The 22,730-nt window shown below is 38.2% G+C and overlaps 1 protein-coding gene across 2 annotated transcripts in view; it reads left to right on the top strand.

Annotated features, from left to right (window-relative positions):
- MCC (MCC, WNT signaling pathway regulator) overlaps positions 1-22,730 on the top strand; it is a 207,653-nt gene that overhangs the window by 38,783 nt on the left and 146,140 nt on the right. The window contains exon 1 of one of the 2 annotated variants that reach the window (XM_026865352.1): positions 6,314-6,935. The exons of the other annotated variant lie outside the window; for it this stretch is intronic. Within the exon in view, the coding sequence (XP_026721153.1) occupies positions 6,879-6,935 (57 nt within the window). The 5' untranslated portion in view covers positions 6,314-6,878. Of the gene's footprint in view, positions 1-6,313; positions 6,936-22,730 lie in introns of those variants that run through there. 2 annotated transcript variants of the gene reach the window in all.

Here is a 22,730-nt window from a genome sequence, read left to right as displayed (position 1 = left end):
ACATACATACATATGTACATTTATACAGATAAGTGTATACACATGTATATATGTGTATACTTGTTTGTGTAAGTATGTATACATATAATGTCACACACACTACATATACACAAATATATGTGTGTGTGTGTGTGTATATATATATATATATATATATATATATATATATACACGTAGCCAAAAAGTATGTATCAGTTCATCTGTTAAACATTGAGAAGAAGTCTTGACCACAGATGGTGAAGTGGGATGCTTGGCTAGGTGGGGAGTGAAGCATCCAAATACATCTCCAATGTAAACCAGGGGCCTCTGTATCATTGTAGGCACTTACATGGTCGCTGATCCAGGTCAGGGAGTTATGTGTTCACTATGCCAGTGGTAATGGAAGCCAGAGTGGACAGGAATCTTATAATTAGGGAAAATAATTACAGAGTCACCACACATAGATGTCTTGGAAGAGTCCAAGAGTAAAAGAAAAGTGGGCAGCTGATGAATAGAGTCGCTGAATGTTTGCAGAGACGAGATCATGACTGTGAACTGGAAGTAAGAGTGTATGAAGGACAAGATAGAAACCCAAGAGAGTTTAGGAGTAAGGAAAGAATGTAAATGAGGAAATCTCACTATTGGGGATTGGGAAAAATAGAAGAGACTTAGCAGAGGAGTTCTGGCAAATCTTTCTTACGCAAGTGAGAATTTTTGGAGATACAGTTCACAACTGATGAATGTGAGGGAATACAAGTTCTGATAGAGTAGAAGAGTAGGTATCTTAAAGGCAGGATTAATCCACAGGCATTTTATGAAGAATGGTCATCTTTTAGAGCAATAAGTATGCAAAACCACAGGCTGTATCTAGAGAAGTTAAATCAGAATGGCTTGATTGTAAGGACTGAAAGTAAAATCAGTGAATTTACCTTGTGGTTAATAATGGGTGGAATGCCTGACTGAACTGAGAAAATGCTGCTAAGCAGAAGTGTGATGGCATGAATCGTAGTTTACAGAATGACCCTGTTTGTGTTTTTAAGCAAGAGGCAAATGAACAGTGATGATAATTAGGTGACTGCAGCATGAAAGGAGCATAGAAACTGCTAGCATCTCTCCCTGTTGTCCTCCCAGACAAGTCTCTAACATGAATAACAGGCACACATTGACTCTCTGGTCTTTTTCCGGTCCTGACCTGATGCTAAGGCTCTGTGGGGTCAGAGAGAATCAAAATGAATGTGATGACTTTGGATGAAATGACAGAAAATGAGAGTGGCTGTTTGACAGGCTGGTGAGTCGCTTCATGGCGTGAAATACTGGAGGATAGAAAAAGGAATCAAATGTGAACTCCTGAGGAGGTTGGTAGTTCAAGGACATGAGTTTTTAAGTGGATTAAGTATTTAAGAAAGGGTGAACAGGTGAGAGTAGCTGATTGAAGTGCTATTTGGAAATTACATTATTCTAGACATGCTATCTGTTTTAGACTAATCAAGATGGTGTGATTGAAGAAGAGAAATTTGCTTGTGTTTTCTTCAGAGAGAGTGCTTCATTCTCCAGTATAAGGTTACTTGCAATGGTTTCAAATGAGTTAGATTTTTTTCTCTCAGCCTAGGTGCATAACCTTCACTAGCATTAATGTTTGCATCAAGAAGAACCTACCATCCCTTTCAGCCTCTCCCTTTTAAAATCATAGTGCATTAGTGCTATTGAATAAAGAATTTTCTGGAAACATTATCCAACTACTTGTATTGAATTTCCACTTCCAAGTTTAGCCTTCACGCCAACCTTCTGAGTGTTACTATTTTGTCCATAGAAACTTAGACTTTGGTACTACACCTGTGTATTTTGTGCCAGAATGAGAACAAAACCATGTTGTACTCAAATTGTGTATAGCAGATTTGCAATATTTGAAAGTGTAATTTATTTGTGTGTGGGACTGTGCAGGGTGCTCCTCTAACTGTAAAAATGATACTGATACAAGCAACCACGAACTAAATGCTCAGTGGACTTCAATTAGTTGCATTTCAATTACAGAGCTAATTAAACAGAACCAACCAAGAAGGCCTTGTGCATGTTGTATACAAAGTGAAACTGCTTCTCAGAAAGTGGTACACACTATGCTGAAGAATATGTGATAGAGTGTATTTAACAGATAATTGCTTTTACCCTGTAGTTTTCACTCTGCAGCTGTCAAGAAGGAGCATTCATGCGTGGTGTTTGTCACACCTGCTCTAATAACTGTTAAGAAATAGAGTATTGTAATTACTGAAACATATTATGAGGAAGAAACATTGTGAAATAACTACAGTGCTAGTTTTTTCAATACTCTGTGTCAGTTTCAAAAGTAAAGAAGGGCAGGAGAGTTGTATCTTGTCCCAGAAGAATCCTTTTAGACCAGGTGATAGAGTAAATCTTACTAAATGATTATTCAGATTAAATCAAAAGATAGACTCCTCAGTGAATCTCAGATACATGTTAATGATTCTTTTACTATAGTTTAAGAGTAAGTGTGGTAGTTTAGGCCCTGCTGGGATCCAAGACCATGCTGCCGTTGTCCCTCCCCCACCCTCAGACCGGACGGGGCAGGGAGTGAGATACAAACCCAGGGGTTGAGATAAGGATAAATTGAATACAACAGTGTGACAATTAATAAACCAAACAACAATAGCAATAACAGTAACAATAAACAGTAATAACAATGAACAGGACAAGAGATATACAGAGATATACCACAAGGATACAGCAGAGAAGGATAACGATGTTCCTGCGCTTGGGCGCCTGGACTTGACGTCAGCATGGTATTGAATAACCCAGCTAGACCTCCCTCCCCACTGCTAGGGAAACCCTATCCTAGCTGAACCAGGACAGTAAGCAAATGGAATAGAGTGGCCATAAGATTATTAGATCAACAATCAGCAAACTGGCCACACTAATGGTTGTTACTGAATAATTCTGACATTATCTTTGGAAGAATCTGTCCATGCAGGTGCACTTACCTACAAGCAGTATGCATCATGAGTGCTTTAGAGGTACAGAGTGCACTGAGACTGAGTGGAAGCACAGGCTGGTGCCTCTGTCTGGAACAAATGTGTTTGGTGGATGTTGTTTCTGAAAGTGTTGGTGACAGGTTCATCCAGCTTCTTGTTTTCTCCTTCTTGTTTGTATCATTGTATAGAGTACACATACAACTGAGGCATCCACTGACACCATGTCTTCTTGGGCTGAGAAATGTACATCTGCAGGTTAAGAGATTCCTCTTCCCATTCCCATCCCAACCCCACCTCCCTCCCAGAGGGTAGAGTCTAAAGAAGACAGACACAAGGTTGAGGGCAAGGGAGCATCACTATCCTAGGTGAGGAACTGAGTCAGGGAAAGTAGGAATGAACAGTCAACTTCCAGACAGAAACAGAGAGGGACTCGCTGGATCAAAGGGTGCTCTGTTCTTTTCCAGGCAATGCAAAATTGGTATACTTGAGATTTTTTGTTTTCTTTGAAGCCTGCCTTTGGCACAAGCCGGTAGGAAAATATACTTTGGCTTCAACAAAGTTCTTAGTACCCTGCTAATGTATAAGATTACTTATGTGTATTTGAGGATGGTGAAACTGCCTGGAGACAATTGCTCAGGTCTATCTGGGAATTTGATGTTGTGATGTAATGTTTCTATTTAGTTAGTAAATGGATTTGTAGGAATGCTAGATAATATGACATTTCACAGAGGAACCAGTTCTATGTCTTCAGGTATTCATAATATATTCTTGATGCTGCTGAGTGTTTAAAAAATGTGATATAATAGTAACTATTTTAGAAGAATGATTACATTTAGTCTTAGGTATCCCTCCACAATGAAGAGATGCCTGCAGACTTTATAAGGACATTGAAACAAGCAGTGCCAGTATTTATGGATTAGTTCAAACTAACAGTTGATGCTTTCCAACTGAGAAATGTGTAATCCTGTACCACTTAGTGCAAGCATGCAGAGATTGCAGTGGGAGTCAGCTGGGCTTAAAGTAAAATAATTTTTCATCAGAGTTTGGTTTAACTGTTTCATGAATTTGCATGTGAGTTTTATTTAATTTTTAAATTTTAAATAAACTTTGTTCTGAAAGTATTTGCATGTATCTCCCAAGTTCTTGTGCACATCTGAAACTGAATTCTGCTGTTGTTTTTCAATCAGTATCTCTGTCTCTTCCCACCGTGTTACTGTATGGAGTAGGAAAGAGGCAGGAAAAAACCCTGTGCAGCATATAGGTACAGTATGGAGGGGATTTAGTTCAGATCCTCAAGTGTCCTGCACTATTATGCTTGGGATGCATCTGTAGTGCCATGTGCTCTGGTCTGTCTGATGGCTAGTCTGCCAGGAATGAACAATGGTGAGTGAGAAGAGCAAATCAAAACTTTTAATTTCTGAATGCCTGTTTATAGTCATCTGGGAAGTATTTGGCAGTAGAGGGATATAGTATGGGAAATGCAGTACATTGAAGCCATAATTAATATGGCTTTCCCTTTAGAAAAAGAAAACCGTAAACTTTATTCTTTAACAATTCTGAGACTCATCCCTGTGTAGGTGAACCTTTGGCACATGTGACAGAATTGGACAAAGATCAGATCAGAGCAGATTCTAAGCAGACTATAAGAGGAAAATATGAAAGTTGATAGGGGTGGTGATGCAAAATACAAAAACTGTCATCCTCCCACTTGTGAAGGCATAACTTGGGAAAGAGAAAACATTTTATAATGTACTGTGTCAGCTGCAGGAATTTTTGAACTGAAGTAGGTTTTTTTCTCATGTATGAGAAACAAGGTAAGTCATTATATAGTATCTTTGTTTCTGGGTATAAAACACTGTTAAACACATCTTAATGCACAGGACATCAGTGTGAAAAACTGCTGTGATTATGCTGTTCCATACTACAGTCTGTGGTCTGGAGGACTCTACATCGTCATGTTTTCCTACCCACTGGCGGGGGAGCGTGTGGTTTGCCCACGGAGCGTGGCACTGTGTGGTTTGTGCTGTGTCTGAGACAGCAGCCATCCGCCAGCAGAGAGCAGTGCAGCCCGCTACCGGTGTTTGAGGGGCCATAAATGGGAACAAATGTCGGGAACAAAGCAGATGAGATGAGTAAGGAGGAATATGCAGTAAACGTAGAGGCAGAACTGAATGTAAATGTGAGACAGAGAGGATGCACTGAAGGAGGAAAATAATGAAGAACAGAGGCAATGCAAGATGGGCATGGGAAGAGGAAGGGAAACAAGAAAGAACTGGAGAATAGGAAAAATACAGAAAAGGGAAAGAAAAGGATAGAAAATATGCCTGGAGGATGAAAGTAAAAAGCCTTGTAAAGAGATTGTGACATTTTCCTTACCCCCTCAGCCAGAGAGTTGCAGTTCCTGGTGATGGGCACGGAGGAAGGACAGGGACGCAGAAAGTGCTGCTGCTTTTTAGTATCATAGAGTGATATATGTATGTGTTTATCTTTGTTCTGTATTGTCATTTGGATAAATTATCCCTATGTCTCCATACTGATGTTAATCTGTGATTAACAGAGGAGAAAAAAAAATACCATAAGGTGATTTTCAAAATGTTGCTCTTGGAGAGCAGAGCATTGTTTTCCATGTAATTGTTCTTACCAGGGTGCAGGAATTATGCCACAGCTTGTATAGCATTTATTCCATTTTCTCACTTTTTTTTCTGAACTCATCTGGCAGTTTAATTACATTGTACTAAGATGATCAGGTAAATTTCAGATGCAGAGTATGTTATTTCCTACTTCTAATGTCAAAAGTACATCATAATCCAGCATCATGAAATGTGTGAGGCTGTCACTGTGTGTTAGGGAAAGAAGGGAAGGGGAAAGGAGGTTGTCAGCTCTTGCAATGCTTGCAGCATGTCCACAAATCAAGTTTGTTAAGGATTCAGTTAAATGTTGAAAGCAAATGCTTCTTTCTCCTCTTCTTCCAGTAGCATCATCCCAAAGTCCTTGTAAAATATCAGCGTGTTACGTAAAATCTGCAGCTTTCTAATGGTGCTTTTGGGCTTACTGTGACCTTTGAAATCATTACAACACCCACCCCCCAAAAGCCCCCCAACTTTCCTTATTTAATTGCACATAGGAATAGGGAAACAGGAATCCAATTTATTGTTATCCAGGTGGTATTTCCTGTTACTTAGCTTTACTGGTTTGTGTATAGTAATTAGTATGTAGAAAGCTGGAAAGATGCCTGTAATTCCAAAATGAACTCTCTTTCGCTCTCTCCCTCCCACTTGCACTCTCCTTTTAGTACCGCCCCTTCCATGCACCCTTTAGCCAGCAGCAAGACAGCTGTGTTTGATCATAAACCACTTAAACTCCAGACTCACTGGCAGGGGAAACTTTAACGTGAAGTGCTGCATTGGTTTGTCCTAGGGAGGGGAGTTTTCTTCTCTTTTCCCTTCTCCCTCCCTGAACACTGAAGACTGTAGCAGCAGTCTCCTTTTAATTTCTCTGTGAACTTGCCTGAAGCTTATAAAATTTTTCTGAGTACTTTAAGAAGCATTGGGAGATGCTCTTAAACAGAGTTGTGGAAAAGAGCAGCATAAAACAGACAGCAGAGATGAAGCACGCCTTGCAGATGGACTAAGACAGCCCTGGGATCCTGGCAAGCAGTTCCTTCCCTGCATTCTCTGAGCGCTTCACAGTATTAGCAAGTCTCTTGCAGCAGTGGATTGTCTGTGAAATCAAAACCAGTTTGGCTCTTTCAGATCTTGCATCATTAATTTAAACTATCTATGTGGAGTAAAAATGGCTGTCTAGAGCAAAATGTGTAAGACAGAAAAATTTTGGAGAAGAAGGTATTGAATCAGTTGAACAAAGCTTCGAAGCATTAAAATCTGCAGAAATCATCAAGCTCTGAGAAATATAATCATGAATTCTGGAGTTGCTATGAAATATGGAAATGATTCCCCTGCAGAGCTGAGTGAGGTAAGCAGTTTCAGTGCCCTTTTTTATGCTTTAAAAAGAAACGCTCCCCTTTTGGGCTTTCAGTCTGCAAGCAATGCAATTAAAAATTAATAGAATGTGTATCTTGCTATAACTTGCTGTGCCAGTCAGGAAATGACCTGAACTTTTTTGCCGCTTTACTCTGAATAAGTGGTGAAAAGGAAATTATTGTAACCATGTAGAGACATTTTTCCTGATACCCTGCAGCATAGATTGCCTTGCCTCCCAAGCACTATGTTTATACCCAACATTCATCTTTGTAGTAGGTGAAATACGGACATCTCAGTTGAGATAAAGCAGATGGTGACTAATTTAGGAGGGAAGTGGAGTGAGTGGAAGATGGCAAATATTTATTGGTAAGGCAACATTGCCAGAAGTTGTGTTTGCTTCTATTTAGCTAAGGTGATGTGGTTTCTTTAGGTTAGATGAATTAGGTTACTTTCCTAAAAGGAAACCTAAAATTAGGTTACTTTGCCTAAAAGAAAACAAGCTATGGGAAACTTTCTGCTTTTCCATTGGAATCCACAGTAAGCTGTTATTTCTTACAGTTGTGGTTATGTCTGGTTTATGTATAACATGACTCTGTGTGTGTGTTTTTAATAAATTCAAAATTAGAGTCATATCAGATGTTATGCAAATGCTTAATAAATATTTTAGAAGTGGCATATTTTGTCAGTTACTGAAATGTCTTACATATGTCATCCTTACGGGTATAGTGAGAACTGGTAATTTAGTCATGCTATGAAATCTCTAGCATTTGATTAAGGTAATTTTGTAGACAATTGAATCTGCAGTCTGTATTGTCCCAGTTTAAGTGAAATGCTTCTCTTTCCATTTTGCCCATTTCTTTGCTACACCTTTTACTGTAACATATCCTTTGTTTACTTCATATGTTTGGGGTTTTAGCTATATTAGATAGGATATGCTTGGCAAAATGAGAGAGTTAACAATTTCTGTAGTTAATTGTACAGAGAAAGGAGGCACTGAGGTATAGAATGGAAAGTAAATCAGTAAGCTAGTAAGCGGGACAACAGTGAAGAGGGAAACAGAGTAAATTTGCGAGGGTTAGCAAGTGCAGTAGTACACTGCCATGCAAGAGAAACAGTAGGTTTGTGACTGCGCGGTTCTTGTGAAAGACATTTCATGTGTGTTACTCCTTTAAGTACAAAAGAGTTAAATTTCATTAACTCAGTGTTACTTCTTCAAATGATTGCTTAGAAATTGTGTATTGGCAATGCTGCATAAATGGAGTTCATAAACAGTGTAAAAGCCCAGGCTACTTTTGGTAGGAGTCTGCCCACTGTGTTTGTGGCTATGGTTATATTGATCTCTTGCTGATCACTGCTTTCTGTCTCCTCAACATTTAAATTTCAAGACTGCACAGGATAACATAAAACATGGAGTGTCACAAAGATTTGATACTTGGGTTGTTGTTTGGAGCAGGCAGTATTTACTCGTAGTACTTCTACCTTGAAATATTACCTATTCAAGTTTACTGCACACATCCACAAAGTAAGACTTTTATTGACAGAAATACCTTTTTCTCCTGATGTTTTAACATGAGAAATGTTGAAAGAAGTCTTTGTGCACCATACAACATTGGGTTTTTTGTTTGTTCTTTCCAACAAGCTCACTTTATTACTTTGTACTCTGGCGCTACTTAAAGAAATAAGCCCCTTTCTGACTGCAGACGTACCAGGGAAGATCTTGCTCTCCTAACTTGACCCAGCCACCAATCATAATTTCTTTGCTGCTAATCTTCATCTTTGTGAATTGAGCTTCTTGCATGAGCATGCTTTAGCCTGAGTCACTCAAAGGGCTGGGTCAGCTTCAGCACTGGTCTTGGATAAAATACTGTATTTTGAATGAAACATGGAGGCCTTACAAGAACCATCACATTTCACCTCTCACAGGGGATAAGATGTATAAGTACTCTGAGATACAGTTAGTTGCTCCCTTCTGTTCCTTATTCAACCAACTCCCTGCAATTTGTATGTTCATATTAGGCCTTTTGATGTTGGTGACTGTACCATGTTGCCTGCTGTAATTGAAAATAGAAAACCCTGGGTAGATGCTGTATGTACGGTTTGTATATCTGTGTTTCTCACCTGTTTGTCATGCTCTGCCCCTTTTCCTCCCTTCCTGACTATATCTTCTGTATGCTGTGTTTATTTTTGATCAATGGAAGAAAATAGCATTGTGTTCATTTAAACAATGGAAAAATTTAGAACTGGCTACAATAGGAGTTTGATTAAATGACTGCTGTCTTAGAGGTGCAGGTGAAAACACACTATCTCTAGAGTCAGCTCATATTTTCACATTACAGTGGCCTGCTACCAGTTTATATGTCTGAATGGCAAATATGATAACAGACCAAAAAATACTATGATTCGCGTGGTGCACAGTGCGTTTTGATGTAGGTGCCTTGATCTCTTTATCTCAGTACATGGAGCTCTAGGCATGAAAGTGCTGTTATTAAACAAGAAAACTAAAAAGCCCTGAAGATACAGTAGATGTATTCTTGAATGGATGCATTAGACAAAATAGAAAATGAAATTACTGCAACTCATTCCATTTGTATGGAAACTTTCTACTTGAGATTTACATCTCTCTTTGGGAAATGGGCAAAAATTAAGGCATATCTTTTTTTTCAAGACACAGTGTATTGTAGAAACTTGTGTGTGATTACTGTTTGCTATTCCTAAACTCTTGTTCAGGTAAACAGAGATCTTGATAGTCTTTATTTACTCCCCTCACCCCTGTCCAAAAGTCGTGCAGAAAGGAGAAAAAAAATGTGATTTCTATCATAGGTCAGTCAGACTTCTACAGGTCTTATGCTCTGTGGTTCCCTAGCTCAAGGGTTCAAGCTGTTGTTTATTGATACATGTTACTCCATTTCTTCTGCTTTTCTCTCTCTTTAACATTATCTTTCTTCTATTGAAAGAAAGAATGATTAGCCAGTATGCTGTTTGTGTGGTAGATTCAGTGTATTGTGACTGCATAAAGAGGTAGAAGAAGCATTGTTGTGACATAGCAAAGTTTGCTTAATGGTGGTGTTAGATTTGGGGTTTTTTAAATATATGATACTTTATGAGAGGCAATTAAAAAAAAAAAAATCTAGAATTTGCAGATGGCTGTTGCTATACACCATGAGAACATATGACAGCGTTTGGTACCTTTGTCTATAAATAAGTGCCCAACCAAGCTCAGTTCTACTATTATGAAGTGGGCCTTCTACCTGTCAGTATTAGGGCTTAACATGATTCACAGTTTGGTTTCTAAGGCTTGATCAAGGAAGGATGTGATTTTTATGCAATCCATGACACCCAACTTTGGTAAGTGCTCTTTGAATCCTTTCAATTTTTCAGTCATACAATACTGTAAACCTTTAATGTAATCACAAAGCATAGTTTTAAAGCCAACATCATGAATGAAAACATGTATACGTAAACAGTTTGGTACACAGAACCTGCAATTACTGTTTTTCACATAGCTAAAAATGAAACGTTATATCAGAATGTATATTCTTTACACATATTATTAATTCAGTTTTTCTGCAAAAAGAGGTATCATCTAGAAGGAGCTGGATTGTCTAATCTGTATTTTCTTCTTCCAAATTCAAAGACACTCCCTGGCTTTAAGCCCCAGCATTCTGGGGAGGTATCACTGCATACTAGCTTTATTCTTATACACTCCCCTAGCTGTCCACTGTTGAGATGGTGTGGTGAGGTGGGGAATCTGTGGTCTCACCTAGTATACCTATTGGGCTTAATGTGGTCAGCAGTTATGCCAATGCTTAATTCTGTGACAGTTTAAATTAGTAATGCAGGAACATTCAGGAAATGTAAGTACTGGACTTAATGGTCGTCTTCTCAGTTGTATACTTAAGGCTAAATTTTATCCTTGGATTAAGAGCCAAATTATGGTCTCAGATATAATTTTCATTAAAGTGAGTCTTGTGAATTTGCTGATGGTAAGATTGAGCCTAAGAGAATTTGTTGTGGGATAATGGCTGGTATTGTAATATTGCAATACATTCAGCACTTTATATGTAGTTGACTTGTATAATGTGGTTATTGTGCTCTTTTAGCATTTACTGTATAAGTTGATGGTGTATAACTTCTAAAAAGGGTATATTCTTTTCTGCACAGCAAAATTAGAAGATACCATGCTGCTTTAGGTGCATATTGATATCTTCTTCTTCTTTCTGTGTACTTGCAAGTCGGGTGTTTACAATGTGAATGTTGTGGCTTGAAGCATTAGGTACAGCTGTGTGTTGATTAACACCTTACTGGAATAAACCCTTATGGGAATAAACAGATGAGCTATTTGTCTTGGAAAAATGATCAACTTGTTTGTTTGTGTGTTTGTTTTAACAATAGGGTATTTAAAATTTTGCAAAAGGGAAGGGAAGATAGGATTCCAAGTTTATATTTGTGTGGGAAGCAGAATAGTGAGTTTATGAAAGGTTTCACCAAATCTTGTATGTGATGCCAGATGTGAAGAAGTAAAAAGAGAGACAAGTTTGAAAGGCTTAAATGGTGATGACTTTTATAATTTTATGGTAGGACAATACTGCACTTTCTTGTTCCACTGCTGCTATACTTAGAAATTATACTTTGAGGAAAAAATTATGTAGAAAAACAATATAGAAAGAAAAGGCTTGAAGTTGTGTGTATGAAGCCAGTGAGTAAGTCTGAGGGGAGCTGCAGGGTGAGTTGGGTAACCAGCAGAAGAGCAGGATATTGGGCCAAGCCTCACTGGCAAGGGAAAAGTTCAACAGTGGCAATCCCCACCCTGAGGTACTTTTCCATGTGTGTGTCTCTGTTCTTTTAGAACAGGCATCAGCTTGTGCTTGCACTGCATGTATCTGTGATGGAATGGGAACAGGTTTTGCATGCATTCAAGGCTAGGATTAAATCTCAAACACTTGTTTCATCTCCCTGTGTTTGGTCGTCTCATTAAGACAGTCAGTGAGTGAAATGTCACCCTAATACTGCATCTGTTTCCTGAATGTTGCTGGCCCTGCAACAAGCATGGCCATACACTTTCAGTACTGCAGTTTCATCTCTACTACTGGACATGGCCTTGGCCATCAGTGTCAAAGGTGTATGTAACTTGTAATGTAGAAGAGTGTACTGAGTCTTGCCACCAGAGAAGGTATGTTTTCCTCAATCAGAAAATCAGTTTTGGGAAGTGTGACCAATCCTTCGTTAATCCTTTCAAATATTGCAGCCTTGAAGTAGAACAGAGTGGGATGTGGTTATCAAATACTAATGGAATATTTTTAAATTATTTTAAACTTGAAAAAAAATGTGTAACTGATTTCTTCAGTAACACTAGACGAACGAAAAAGGTCAGCAGTGTTTTTGAACTGTGAAACTCTTAGAAAAGTGAGCACAGAAACCAAGTATGCTTAGATCAAACTAACTTAAGGAAAAACTTGCTTAAGTGGATTCTAGTGGAGATCTGGATAAAACTTTCATCTGGTGGTATAAATAACCTCTGTAGCCTTACAAGAGTGTTTTCAGCTTTATTGCTTCAGAGATGCTGAGGTAGCATTTGCATGTCTTCTTTGGGTGAACTCTCTCTCCTGGTTCAGAAGGGCTTTGTGAAGTACTAGTCAGACTTGCAGACCTGACATTTTTCGATACTGTTGTCTTGAGGCAGTAAATGCAAAATATAATTACATAATTTAATTTAATACAGAGTTAACTGTATGTCTCAGTAACACTGATGTATCTATCATAATTTAAAGAAAATATTTCAGCAGGAAATTTTAATGGACATGCTCCTGAATAGTGACTGTCAAGTCTGAATGCAGCTTTTAGATTGGATACACTTCTGATGTATTTCATAGATCTACTACAGATTGTTTATGTCTTTGAAAAATATAATTTTGTTTTATATTTTATTTTGAAATCTTATGTTAAATTATATAGACAGATTTGCTGGTATGTTATCAATGAGCTGTATTACTGATCTTAGGAACATGGGTTATCACATGAATGTGAATCCATAGTCAAGCTGAGGGGGCTCTGGCATGATCAACATACATAATTTACAGTGTGACTGCATGGTATTTCCAGTGTAAAAAATGCAGTGACTTCAAAGAAATTTTTTTTCTGGATTTGCGTGAGCTGCTTATCAGGCACAGAGTGAGTTCCAGGCTTGGATGTTATTAAATTGAATCACTATGAAAAGATTAGTCAAAATGTCCAGACACTGTCAGCACAGATCATGCTTTTCTGCAGCCTTCTCATGAAAAAAAGACAAAGATTATGTCACTTACCTGCATGATATTTTAATATTCCTTGCTCCTTTTTAGAAGCAATCATGTTTGGAAAATGCCTTAAGGGCTGAAAAATCAGTTAAGACAAATGTATGCTGTGAAACTAACATTAACAATGTATTGGATCCTCTAAATGCTTTAAGAGACTTACTGTTTTTATTCTTAGATAAAAAAGACAAAGTTCATTCCTGGAAGATTTTTGTAGATAAAGATCATCATCCTTTCCATCTTCACTTTCCAACCTGAGTTGGAAAAGAAAACTGTATTTTTGTCCTTGGTTAGGCTTGGACATACCAAGACCTGTCTCTGTGTGGGAACAAGTGCAAAATTCTCCTTTCAGAAGGTATTTCTGTGTGTTCCTCTGCCATCTGTGGATTTGTAGTCTGTAAAAGAACACATAAACTAAAGCTTCTGAAAGAATCCATAGATTGCAGAATTAATGTTTTCAAAGGCATAAAGTGTCTATGCTGTGTGAAGAGGGGACACAGAGAGAGGCATTGTAATGGGATTGGACAGCTATGATAGGGTAAAACAAGGTGGTTTTGTTTTGGAGCTCTGAGTAGTTTGATATATGATTGAAAAGGAAAGGTATTCTTGTTGCCTCTGGTGGTTTTCCTGGTTTAAGTTTTATTGTCTTTATGACATTGTGTACTATTTCTAGATGCAGGTTTTACTTGTGCTGGGAGTTTTTGCTTCCTAAATAGCATGGGAAAGCCTATTTGAGCTTTTCTATTACATGTAGTTGTAATATACTGACTTATATACTCTGTAGGAAAATGTGATGATCTCTGAATTCGAAGATTCTCAGTAATGGAAGGACAGAGGTTTATTGTGGGGATTTTCTGCAGGGATGATGTCTATTTTCTGAAGATTTAGAATTCTATATCTTAATAAACAGAAATACTCATTAAAATTCTGGAAATTGGCTTACATTTTCCAACTCTGTTGTTGGAATTATACATGAAATTTTTTCAGTCCTGCCAAATTTAAAGAAATACAGAAAGATGTATTTTTTTCAGTATGCTTAGATATAGCCCAACTATGTATAAATTTTTGTTCTAGATTGTAAAGTTGACTATTGTCTTTTTTTTTGCAAGTGAAAGCTTCTGAAAGCATGTTGTTAGTGTCTAAAATTCTAGAGAAAAAATATAAGTTGGGTTTATTTTTCTTTAGTTTTTCAGTGTTGCTATTTGTGATGACTTTTTTTTTTTTCTAGGTAAGACATCAAACTAGCATCTTGGTTGAAGAGGGGCTTTGGTAGTAGAATAGAGATGACACCAGAGCTGTTTGGGACTTGGGCTGTGTCTTCTTGTGTTGACCCCGAGTAAATCGCCCTACTTCTCTGTGCATATGTTTTCTTTGTCTTGCCTGCCTTCACTGTAACTCTCCTAAACTAAGGATTGTTTCTTATTGTTAGTATGGTGAGTGGTGGGACTGCTGGTCGTTACTTGAATGTGCGTAATTAATAATGATTTGAGTAGCTTAAAAATCCCAGATACTCATAATGTAAAGTCATATATCGGCAGAGTTATAATAGAATTCAGAATCTGGCATTACAGATCCGTTATGTGAGCTGAAAGCAATCATGGTAACAGGTAACAGTTTCCACAGTGGAATTAAGCCATCCCCAGTCTACTTGTCGATTTCATGGTCTGGAATTCTCTTTGGAGTCTGCTCTGTGCTGCTGAACTGCTGCCTTGATATGCACATTGGAAAAGCTACTTCTCAGGACAAGCCTATATTAGACAAAATATTTTAAAACAATATGTATGTAAATATTTAGCTTTAGGAGATGAACCTGAAATTGAAGCAGAAAAGCTTGTGATGTTTAAATTTGTGGTTTTAAACATGACTTAACTTTGTTCATATATTTCTTCCAGCAATATCTAGATGTCTCTGTTTTAAATCTTTCTAAATGCAGATAAAAATGTGATCAGTGTGCAGTGACTGAAGAATTATTGGCATTACTTACTATCATAAGAGCTTCTTACTTTGAGTATGTCGTTGCTTGTTTGTGCTTGTGTTGTTCCACTTTCAGCTAAATGAGAAGGTGTTGTAAGGAACAGTTAATTAATGGCTGCTACCGTAATAATAAACACCGGGTTTGTTATTGAAGTATAGAACATTGAACAAAGTAAGGTGGAAATACTTTTCTCATGTTAAAATACTAGGTTTGTCTTTGGGTGTTAAATATGTATAATCATTAAGGAACTTACAAAATTTTGGTTATCTTTGCTTTTATAATAAAGCTTTTTTAAAATGTGTATTGTAATGCAATTACAAAGTTAATATTTGTAGGTGGAACTGATACTAACATCTATTAATGTTGCTTCCTAATGTAAACTCAGGTTGCATTCTGCCTTTGCAAGACTTTGAGTATTGAAATTGTGGTCTTTCATAAGATTAATTTCTTGGGAAAATTGTCGGATTATATTTATTTCCACAAATTAAACTAGTGAAACAGACAAAGCTTCCTCATGTTAAAGGTGTAAGAACATCTAGTGATTCTTTCTGCTGCCATGCAGGTTTGCAGCAGAAATTGGAATTTGCCACAATATTAGCATTTATGTGATTTTTCTTTCAACTGATCTTGGGAAGGAAGCAAAAATGTTTGAAAGTGCTTAGTACAAGATTTGTCTAGATCGCTGCAGCTAAATCTTCCACAGAAAAGATTTCAATAAATTTGCTTTATGTCAGAGATTAATAGAAGTCTTCCACAGTTGTTCCCTGGGTTTTTATATTAGGCTATAGTCACAGTGACCAGGTGTAAAGGTGTCTGCTTTTTTCTGGCTCCAGATAATTCCCACTCTTAGCTATGCAGTCCAGCCTTGTCAGTTTCTGAAGATCATGCTTTTTGACTGAAAGTTGTAAAGGACAAGAGCTGAACTTGGAAATCAGGAAAAGGCACAAGGGAGAGTAGACTCTGGCTGTCAGGTACAAAGAAGGCTGGAAGGTGGGCTGTCAAGAGAAACCAGGACTTGAAATAAGGAGATGGCATAAAAGGAGAGGGTAGCAGAGGTCACTGGCAGTAGGAAGCTGGGTATGCTACAAGATGTCTGTGCTGGGAGATGAGAATGGGGACCTGTGTGTTTGGGGAAAAAGGGCTGAGAAAGGTGTAGGTGAGACCTGGCTGTAGGCCATGCAACAAAGAGTTGGGGATAGAGGAGAATGGAAGAGAAATCCAGAGAGGAGAGACTAGACCTGAATATATGTGGATATAGGAAATACATGCAAGCTTCCCATCTGTGCAGAGGAAAAGCAACGTGCAGTTGTTGTATCCATTTTAATACATTAGTGCAAATGTTTTGAATTATATTTATATTAACATTGTAAATCCAGCACATGTTGGGTTTTGAATTATGATAATGCTTCTTTTTTAATAAAACCTGGTTGATCATAATAGTGATTGCGTGCTAAATTTTGTAAATTACCATCACTAACCTTTGTAGAATTTTGGAAATGCTTCAGCAGGTGCTTGCTGGATTTTATTGCAGATTACCAGGATATCACTAGAATGTAATACATCACAAAGTAGAAATTTGAATCAGGCTTATGGAAAATGGCCATCTGCTGATAACTGAAATGAGATACTGTTTTAAAAATGGGCTATTTATTAATTTTAAAATGTAAGGATATTTCAGTGTTTTCTAGAATCATAACAGCACCTCTGGTTTCTGATCTGCCAGAGAAACTTTTTGAAACATTTCCAAAAGACCTAAATTATTTGGTTGCAGTGACGGAATTCTAACTGTCAGCACAGAACTATGATACATGGTTGTCATGACAGAGAAATTTAAGAACATTACTGTGCTATGTTACTAAGTCCAAAATTCAGTCATTGACAACTCAGTGCCCCTCTGAACCATGTTTACGGAGGTTTGGACGGAGCTGGTGTTACCACAAAGCAGCACAGGTGTGTATCTTGCAGTCAGTCTATCCTTTGCAGAATGTAAGCCCAAATGTTATCATTTGCCTGCAAAGCCATTATGTTATCTGACCTTCATCTACAAGAGCTTGAGAGAACCCTACCCCAGACTGTTCTCATTTGCTATTAAGAGTTATCCTTCAGAGTGCTGAATTAATCTAGTTTGATAATTTTCTGTACTTTACATCCTATCTAAATTGCACAGGTTGCTTAAACTGTTGCCAGGTATTAAGTAACAGAATCTAGCTTGTTGTTAACTGTAGTTGGGGATATTACCATTCTTCAAGTCAGCTATAGCATGTCAGCTATACCATTCTTTCTTGGACTGCCCGGGCTAGTGTGCTTGAGATGGGTTTTGCACCACATACAGAAAACAGTGGTTATTGTCGTCTGCAGAAAAGACCAGGTACCCACTAAAGAATGGTGTGCTGAGGACCATCCTTTGCTGTCACTAAATCTGCATGAGGTAAATTCATTTTTCTGCCCCTTCATCTCTTTTCCCCTGTTGCTTGCATGGACTAGTACAGCATAATTTTTGCAAGTTACTGATCCTGCTATTGTCTGATTTACTGACTTAGGTTGTTCTTTTTATTTAAACTAATTTGCACATGTACTTAGTTCTGTGTATTTAAATTCATAATGGTCTACCTGTTCATCAGCTTGTTCTTTATATATGGTAATCTGATTCCCATAGGAACAAATTATTCTCTCATGATGCTTGATATACTAGAAGTCAGTGTTCCGATACATATAATTAACCTGGTGGAAGGTCTGGCCCATGCTAACAAAGCATGCAGTTTATTTCAATGAAATCACTAAATAAATTAAATATTTGAGGGAATATTTATCTCTGCCTGTAGCATGATGTGTTAGTTAACTGCTGTGGACTACACCAGTATTATAGCAATATTGAGGTAACTGTTTTACATGAAGGAAAAGGAATATTACAGTATTTCTAATGATGCTTTTCTTCTGTCTTATGAGATGCTGGTTTTAAGAATGGATATAGTCTCTTTATTTCTTCTTCTCGTTGATGGATATTTTCCCTGTGGTGCAAAGAAGAAAAAAAGTGTATTGATTCATAATAGTCAAGCCATGATGGCATGGAGATCTTTATTAATATAGTTACTCTGTGAGAGATCTCTGAAAAACACAGAACTTTTTTTTCATGCTTTTTCAAACATACAGATTCTGTCTTGCATCCTGCAGGGTTGAACACCTGTGAACACAATTACCTTTCTTTGTGAAACTTCATGAAGTTGAATTTCAATACCTACCCCTTCTGCAGTGGAAATAAATATGCTAATTGCTTTTAATGAAAGGAAGTCTTCTTCCTTTCAGTGGGGATTTCTTTAACTTCCTACATTTCTGTATTGTGTGTTATGCTGAATTTCTTTTTATGTCTTATTTAAACAGTTTTAAATTTATGCCAGTGAGGTATAGGTAAGTGTCGTATCTCATTCAGATTGTAACACAATATTCTCAGTAATGAGATTTCAGTTTCTGTTATAGAATCACGGAATGGTTGAGGCTGGCAGAGACCTCTGAAAGTCATCTGGTCCAACCCCCATGCTCAGGCAGGGGTCACTTAGAGCCAGTTGCAAAAGACTATGTCCAGACGGTTTTTGCTTATCTCCAAGGAAGGAGACTCCACCACCTGTGCCAGTGCTTGGTCACCCTTACAGGGGAAGTGTGTTTCCTGATGTTCAGAGGGAACCTCCTGTGTTTCAGTGTGTGCCCATTGCCTCTGGTCCTGTCACCAGTCACCACTCACATTGATGAGATCTCCCTGAGCCTTCTCCTCTCCAGGATGAACAGTCCCAGCTCTCTCAGCCTTTCCTCATGTGAGAGGTTTTCTGGTCCCTTCATTATCTTGGTGGCCCTTTGTGGGACTCTGTCCATTGTGCCCATGTCTGTCTTGTACTGGGTAGCCCCGAACTGGACACTCCAGGTGTGGCCTCATCAGTGCTGAGTAGAATGAAAGGATCATGTCTCTTCAACCTTTTGGCAATACTTTGTCTATTGCAGCCCAGGATACCTTTGGCCTTCTTTGCAGCAAAAGCATGTTGCTGGCTCATGTTCAACTTGGTGTCCTCTAGGACCCCCAGGACCTTTTCTGGAAAACTGTTTTCCAGCTATGTGGCCCCCAGCATGTACAGATACCTGGAGCTGTTCCTCCCCAGATGTTGGACTTTGCATTTCTTCTTGTTGAAGTTCATAAGGTTCCTGTTGGCTCGTTTTTCCAGACTGTCCAGGTCCCTCTGGTTGGCAGCATGACCCTGTGATGTATCAGCCCCTCCTCCCAGTTTGGTGTCATTGCAAACTTGCTGAGGGTGCACTCTGCCCCCGTCATCCAAATTATTAATGAAGGTATGAAACAGTATTGGACCCAGTAATGACCCATGAGGTAACTGCTAGTTACTGTCCTTGAACCAGACTTTGTTTTACTGATAACCACTCTCTGGGCCTGGCCATTCAGCTGGTTTTCAGTCCACCTCGCTGTTTGCTCATCCAGCCCACACATCAGCAGCTTCTCTAGGAGGATCTCATGAGTGACACTGTCAGAGGCATTCCTGAAATCCAGGTATACAATATCCACTTCCATCCTCTCATCTAGCCTGCCACTCTTGGTGATCACTGCCTGCTGATCATGTTGGTCAGGTGTGACTTGCTCTTGCTGAAGTCATGCTGACAACTACTGATGATTTTCTTGTCCTTTATGTGCCTGGAAATTATTCCAAGGAGTAGCTGCTCCATTACTTGCCAGGGATCGAGGTGAAGCTGGAAGCCCATAGTTCCTCAGGTGCTTCTTCTTGCCCTTCTTGAATATAGGAGAGACATCTTATTTCCTTCAGTCTTTGGGCACTCTTCCTAGTCACCATGATCTATTAAAGATTATCAAGAGTGACCTTGCAATTACATGTGCCAACTCTCTCAGCACTTGTGGGTGCATCCCATAAGGGTTAACACATCCAGTTTGTTTAAATCTTCTCTGACCTGATCCTCTTCCACTGAGGGTACATCTTCCTTGATGCAGCATTTCTCCCTAGTGTCTAGGACCTGATATTCCTGAAGGTCAGTCTTGCTAGTAAAGACTGAGATGAAAAAGGCATTCAGTACCTCAGCATTCAACCTCATTCAGCAGTGGGCCCTGGCCTTCCTTTTGTCACCTCTCTACTTACAGAAGCCCTTCTTCTTGCCTCTGACATTCCTGGCCAGATTCAATTCCATTTGAGCTTTGGCTTTCTTAATCTCGTTCCTGCATGCTCATACAATGCCTCTGGATTCCACCCACTTTACCTGTCCTTGCTTCCACCTTCTGTATGCTTCTTTTTTGTGTTTGAGTTTTTCTAGGAGCTTCTTATTCATTCATGCAGGCCTCCTGGCATTTTTGTCTGGTTTCCTACTTGCTGGGATGGACTTCTCTTGAGTTTGGAAGAGGTGATTGTTGAATATTAGTGAGCTTTCTTGGGCCCCTTTATCTCCAGTACCTTATCCCATGGGACTTTTCCAAGGAGATGTTTGAGCAAGGCAAACTGTGCTCTCCTGAAATCTAGAGTTGAGATCTTGATTTTGTCCTCCTCTGTCCTCAAAGGATCCTGAACTCCACCATCTTGTCATCATCAAAGTGATCAAATATTTCTGTAAGTGCATGAACTATTGTGTCTTTGAAGATGATAGGAACATAGCATATAGTGGAACCAAAAAGGAAAAAACCCAATTATTTTAAAAAAGCACTAGGGAACTTTCTGTGAATAAACAAAATATTCACTTGCAAGAACATTGAGTAAGTTAACTTCAGAAACTTCTCTGTCTTGGAGTGGCAAGGGAGAGTAGTATCCCACCATGATTAATTTCTTAAAAGAAATATACATCAGAAATTGTTTATTTAAATGTTTAATTTCATTCTGCAGGACGATATGATTAGGATCTAGTAGATTTTGCATGGTTCTGCTTTAAAAAAATCAATAAAAATAAATGGCAAACTTCTAAAAAGGATGGCCTATAATGCTTTTAAAAAAAGAGGAAAACCTTTCCACTATTCCTCTTTGTGCCCTTGCTGCTAATTTTTAGAATAAATTACAGTGGCTTTTCATGGAAGAAGTTTTCCTTCCAAAAGAACAAAAGGAGAATTTTGCAGTTTTAGTTCTTACCAGATGTTGACATTATGTATGTTCTATCACATGTATTGATGCCTTCATAAGGGTCTGAAAAAGCAGTACAATAGAAATCACAGTAGGAAAGTTTAAATTTAGATTTTGTTTTTGAAATGCAGTAATGTGGGAGTTTCTAGTGATAATGCATTTGCCTGTTAATCCAGAATCCATCTCAGTTTGTTCACCTAAATCAGCTTTGAAATTAAGCTTCCATTTCAAAGCCATAGTCTTAGTAAATTCAGTCAGAAAAATTTGAATTCCTGATGTGAATATAGGTGTCCTAGTTTAGTACTGCATGATACCAAGTACACTGGAGATGACAGATCCATCTGGCCTATGTATGTACTTTCATGTACTTTCAGCAACCAATGCAACACCATTTCTGAGAAACGGGAAATTCTACAGTCATCAAAATCCATAGATACTCTGGTTAATTCACAGTTTATAAGCACAACTTCTAATGAATTAAAGTTAAAAATCAGTAATCCCTTTCTCCTTCCCCGTGGAATTGCCTGTCTCTTTAACACCACTGTTCTGTCACAGCTACACAAATACTCACTTTGGTACTTGGCACAGTCAAGGTGGAAGTACTCTACAGTGTGGGAAAAACAGAGAACAGGAATTAGCATCCATTGGGAGAGGGGGGAGGAGGAAATGGGAAGTTGGCTAGAGGAAATGAACTTCAAACTTACCATAAGAAGTTAAGTGAGTTTCTAATTTGTGAACATTTTCCATTACTGCTGATTCGTGACTTCAGAGGGGTTTCAGGGCATCATTCTGACAACTGAATTAGTGTTCATTTTATAAATCTAACAGCAGAGATTTTTTTTTCCCTACCTCTTGACTGTTTAAACTCAATCTGTGCTCTTATATTCATGTAGTCTCTTTCTTCTTCATGTGTCATCACCAGAGCTTAATGGCTTTTAGTGTGAAAAAAATTGCAAACAGACAAACGAGCAATATTTAAGTTGCTAAAGAACAACACAGTATCTATAGAAAAACATGCTATATATATCAGAAGTTATGATACTGTAAAATATTTAAATTTTTAAAAATATTCCCTAGTTATAAGAAATGATATAAAGACATAAGAGGACACTCAGGAATTCTAGAGCTATTTTTGAAGGGGTTTTTAAGCTATTTTGTACGATCTGTGGATTTCCCCTTCCTTTCTTCTACAGCTGAAAATACATGTTCAAAACCAGGTTTGCCACTGGGTTACTAAGAAATTAATTAACTTAAGTGATCTTTTGGAGTCAATGAAGTAATTCACAGTCCAAATATAGATCTGTATTTCCGTATTTTCTAGATTCCCCATCTAGATTCTAGATTTCCCATCCAGCTGGACTATGTCTAAAGCTGAACTTTTTATTTGGCTGAATGGGAATTGTGAACAGTTGGTA

The sequence above is a fragment of the Athene cunicularia genome (genome assembly GCF_003259725.1).
Source record: "Athene cunicularia isolate RWA chromosome Z unlocalized genomic scaffold, athCun1 chrZ_part1, whole genome shotgun sequence".
In the NCBI taxonomy this organism is placed as follows: domain Eukaryota; kingdom Metazoa; phylum Chordata; class Aves; order Strigiformes; family Strigidae; genus Athene; species Athene cunicularia.
The sequence above is the reverse complement of the archived record's forward strand: the minus strand, read 5'-3'. Positions and strand labels throughout refer to the sequence as shown.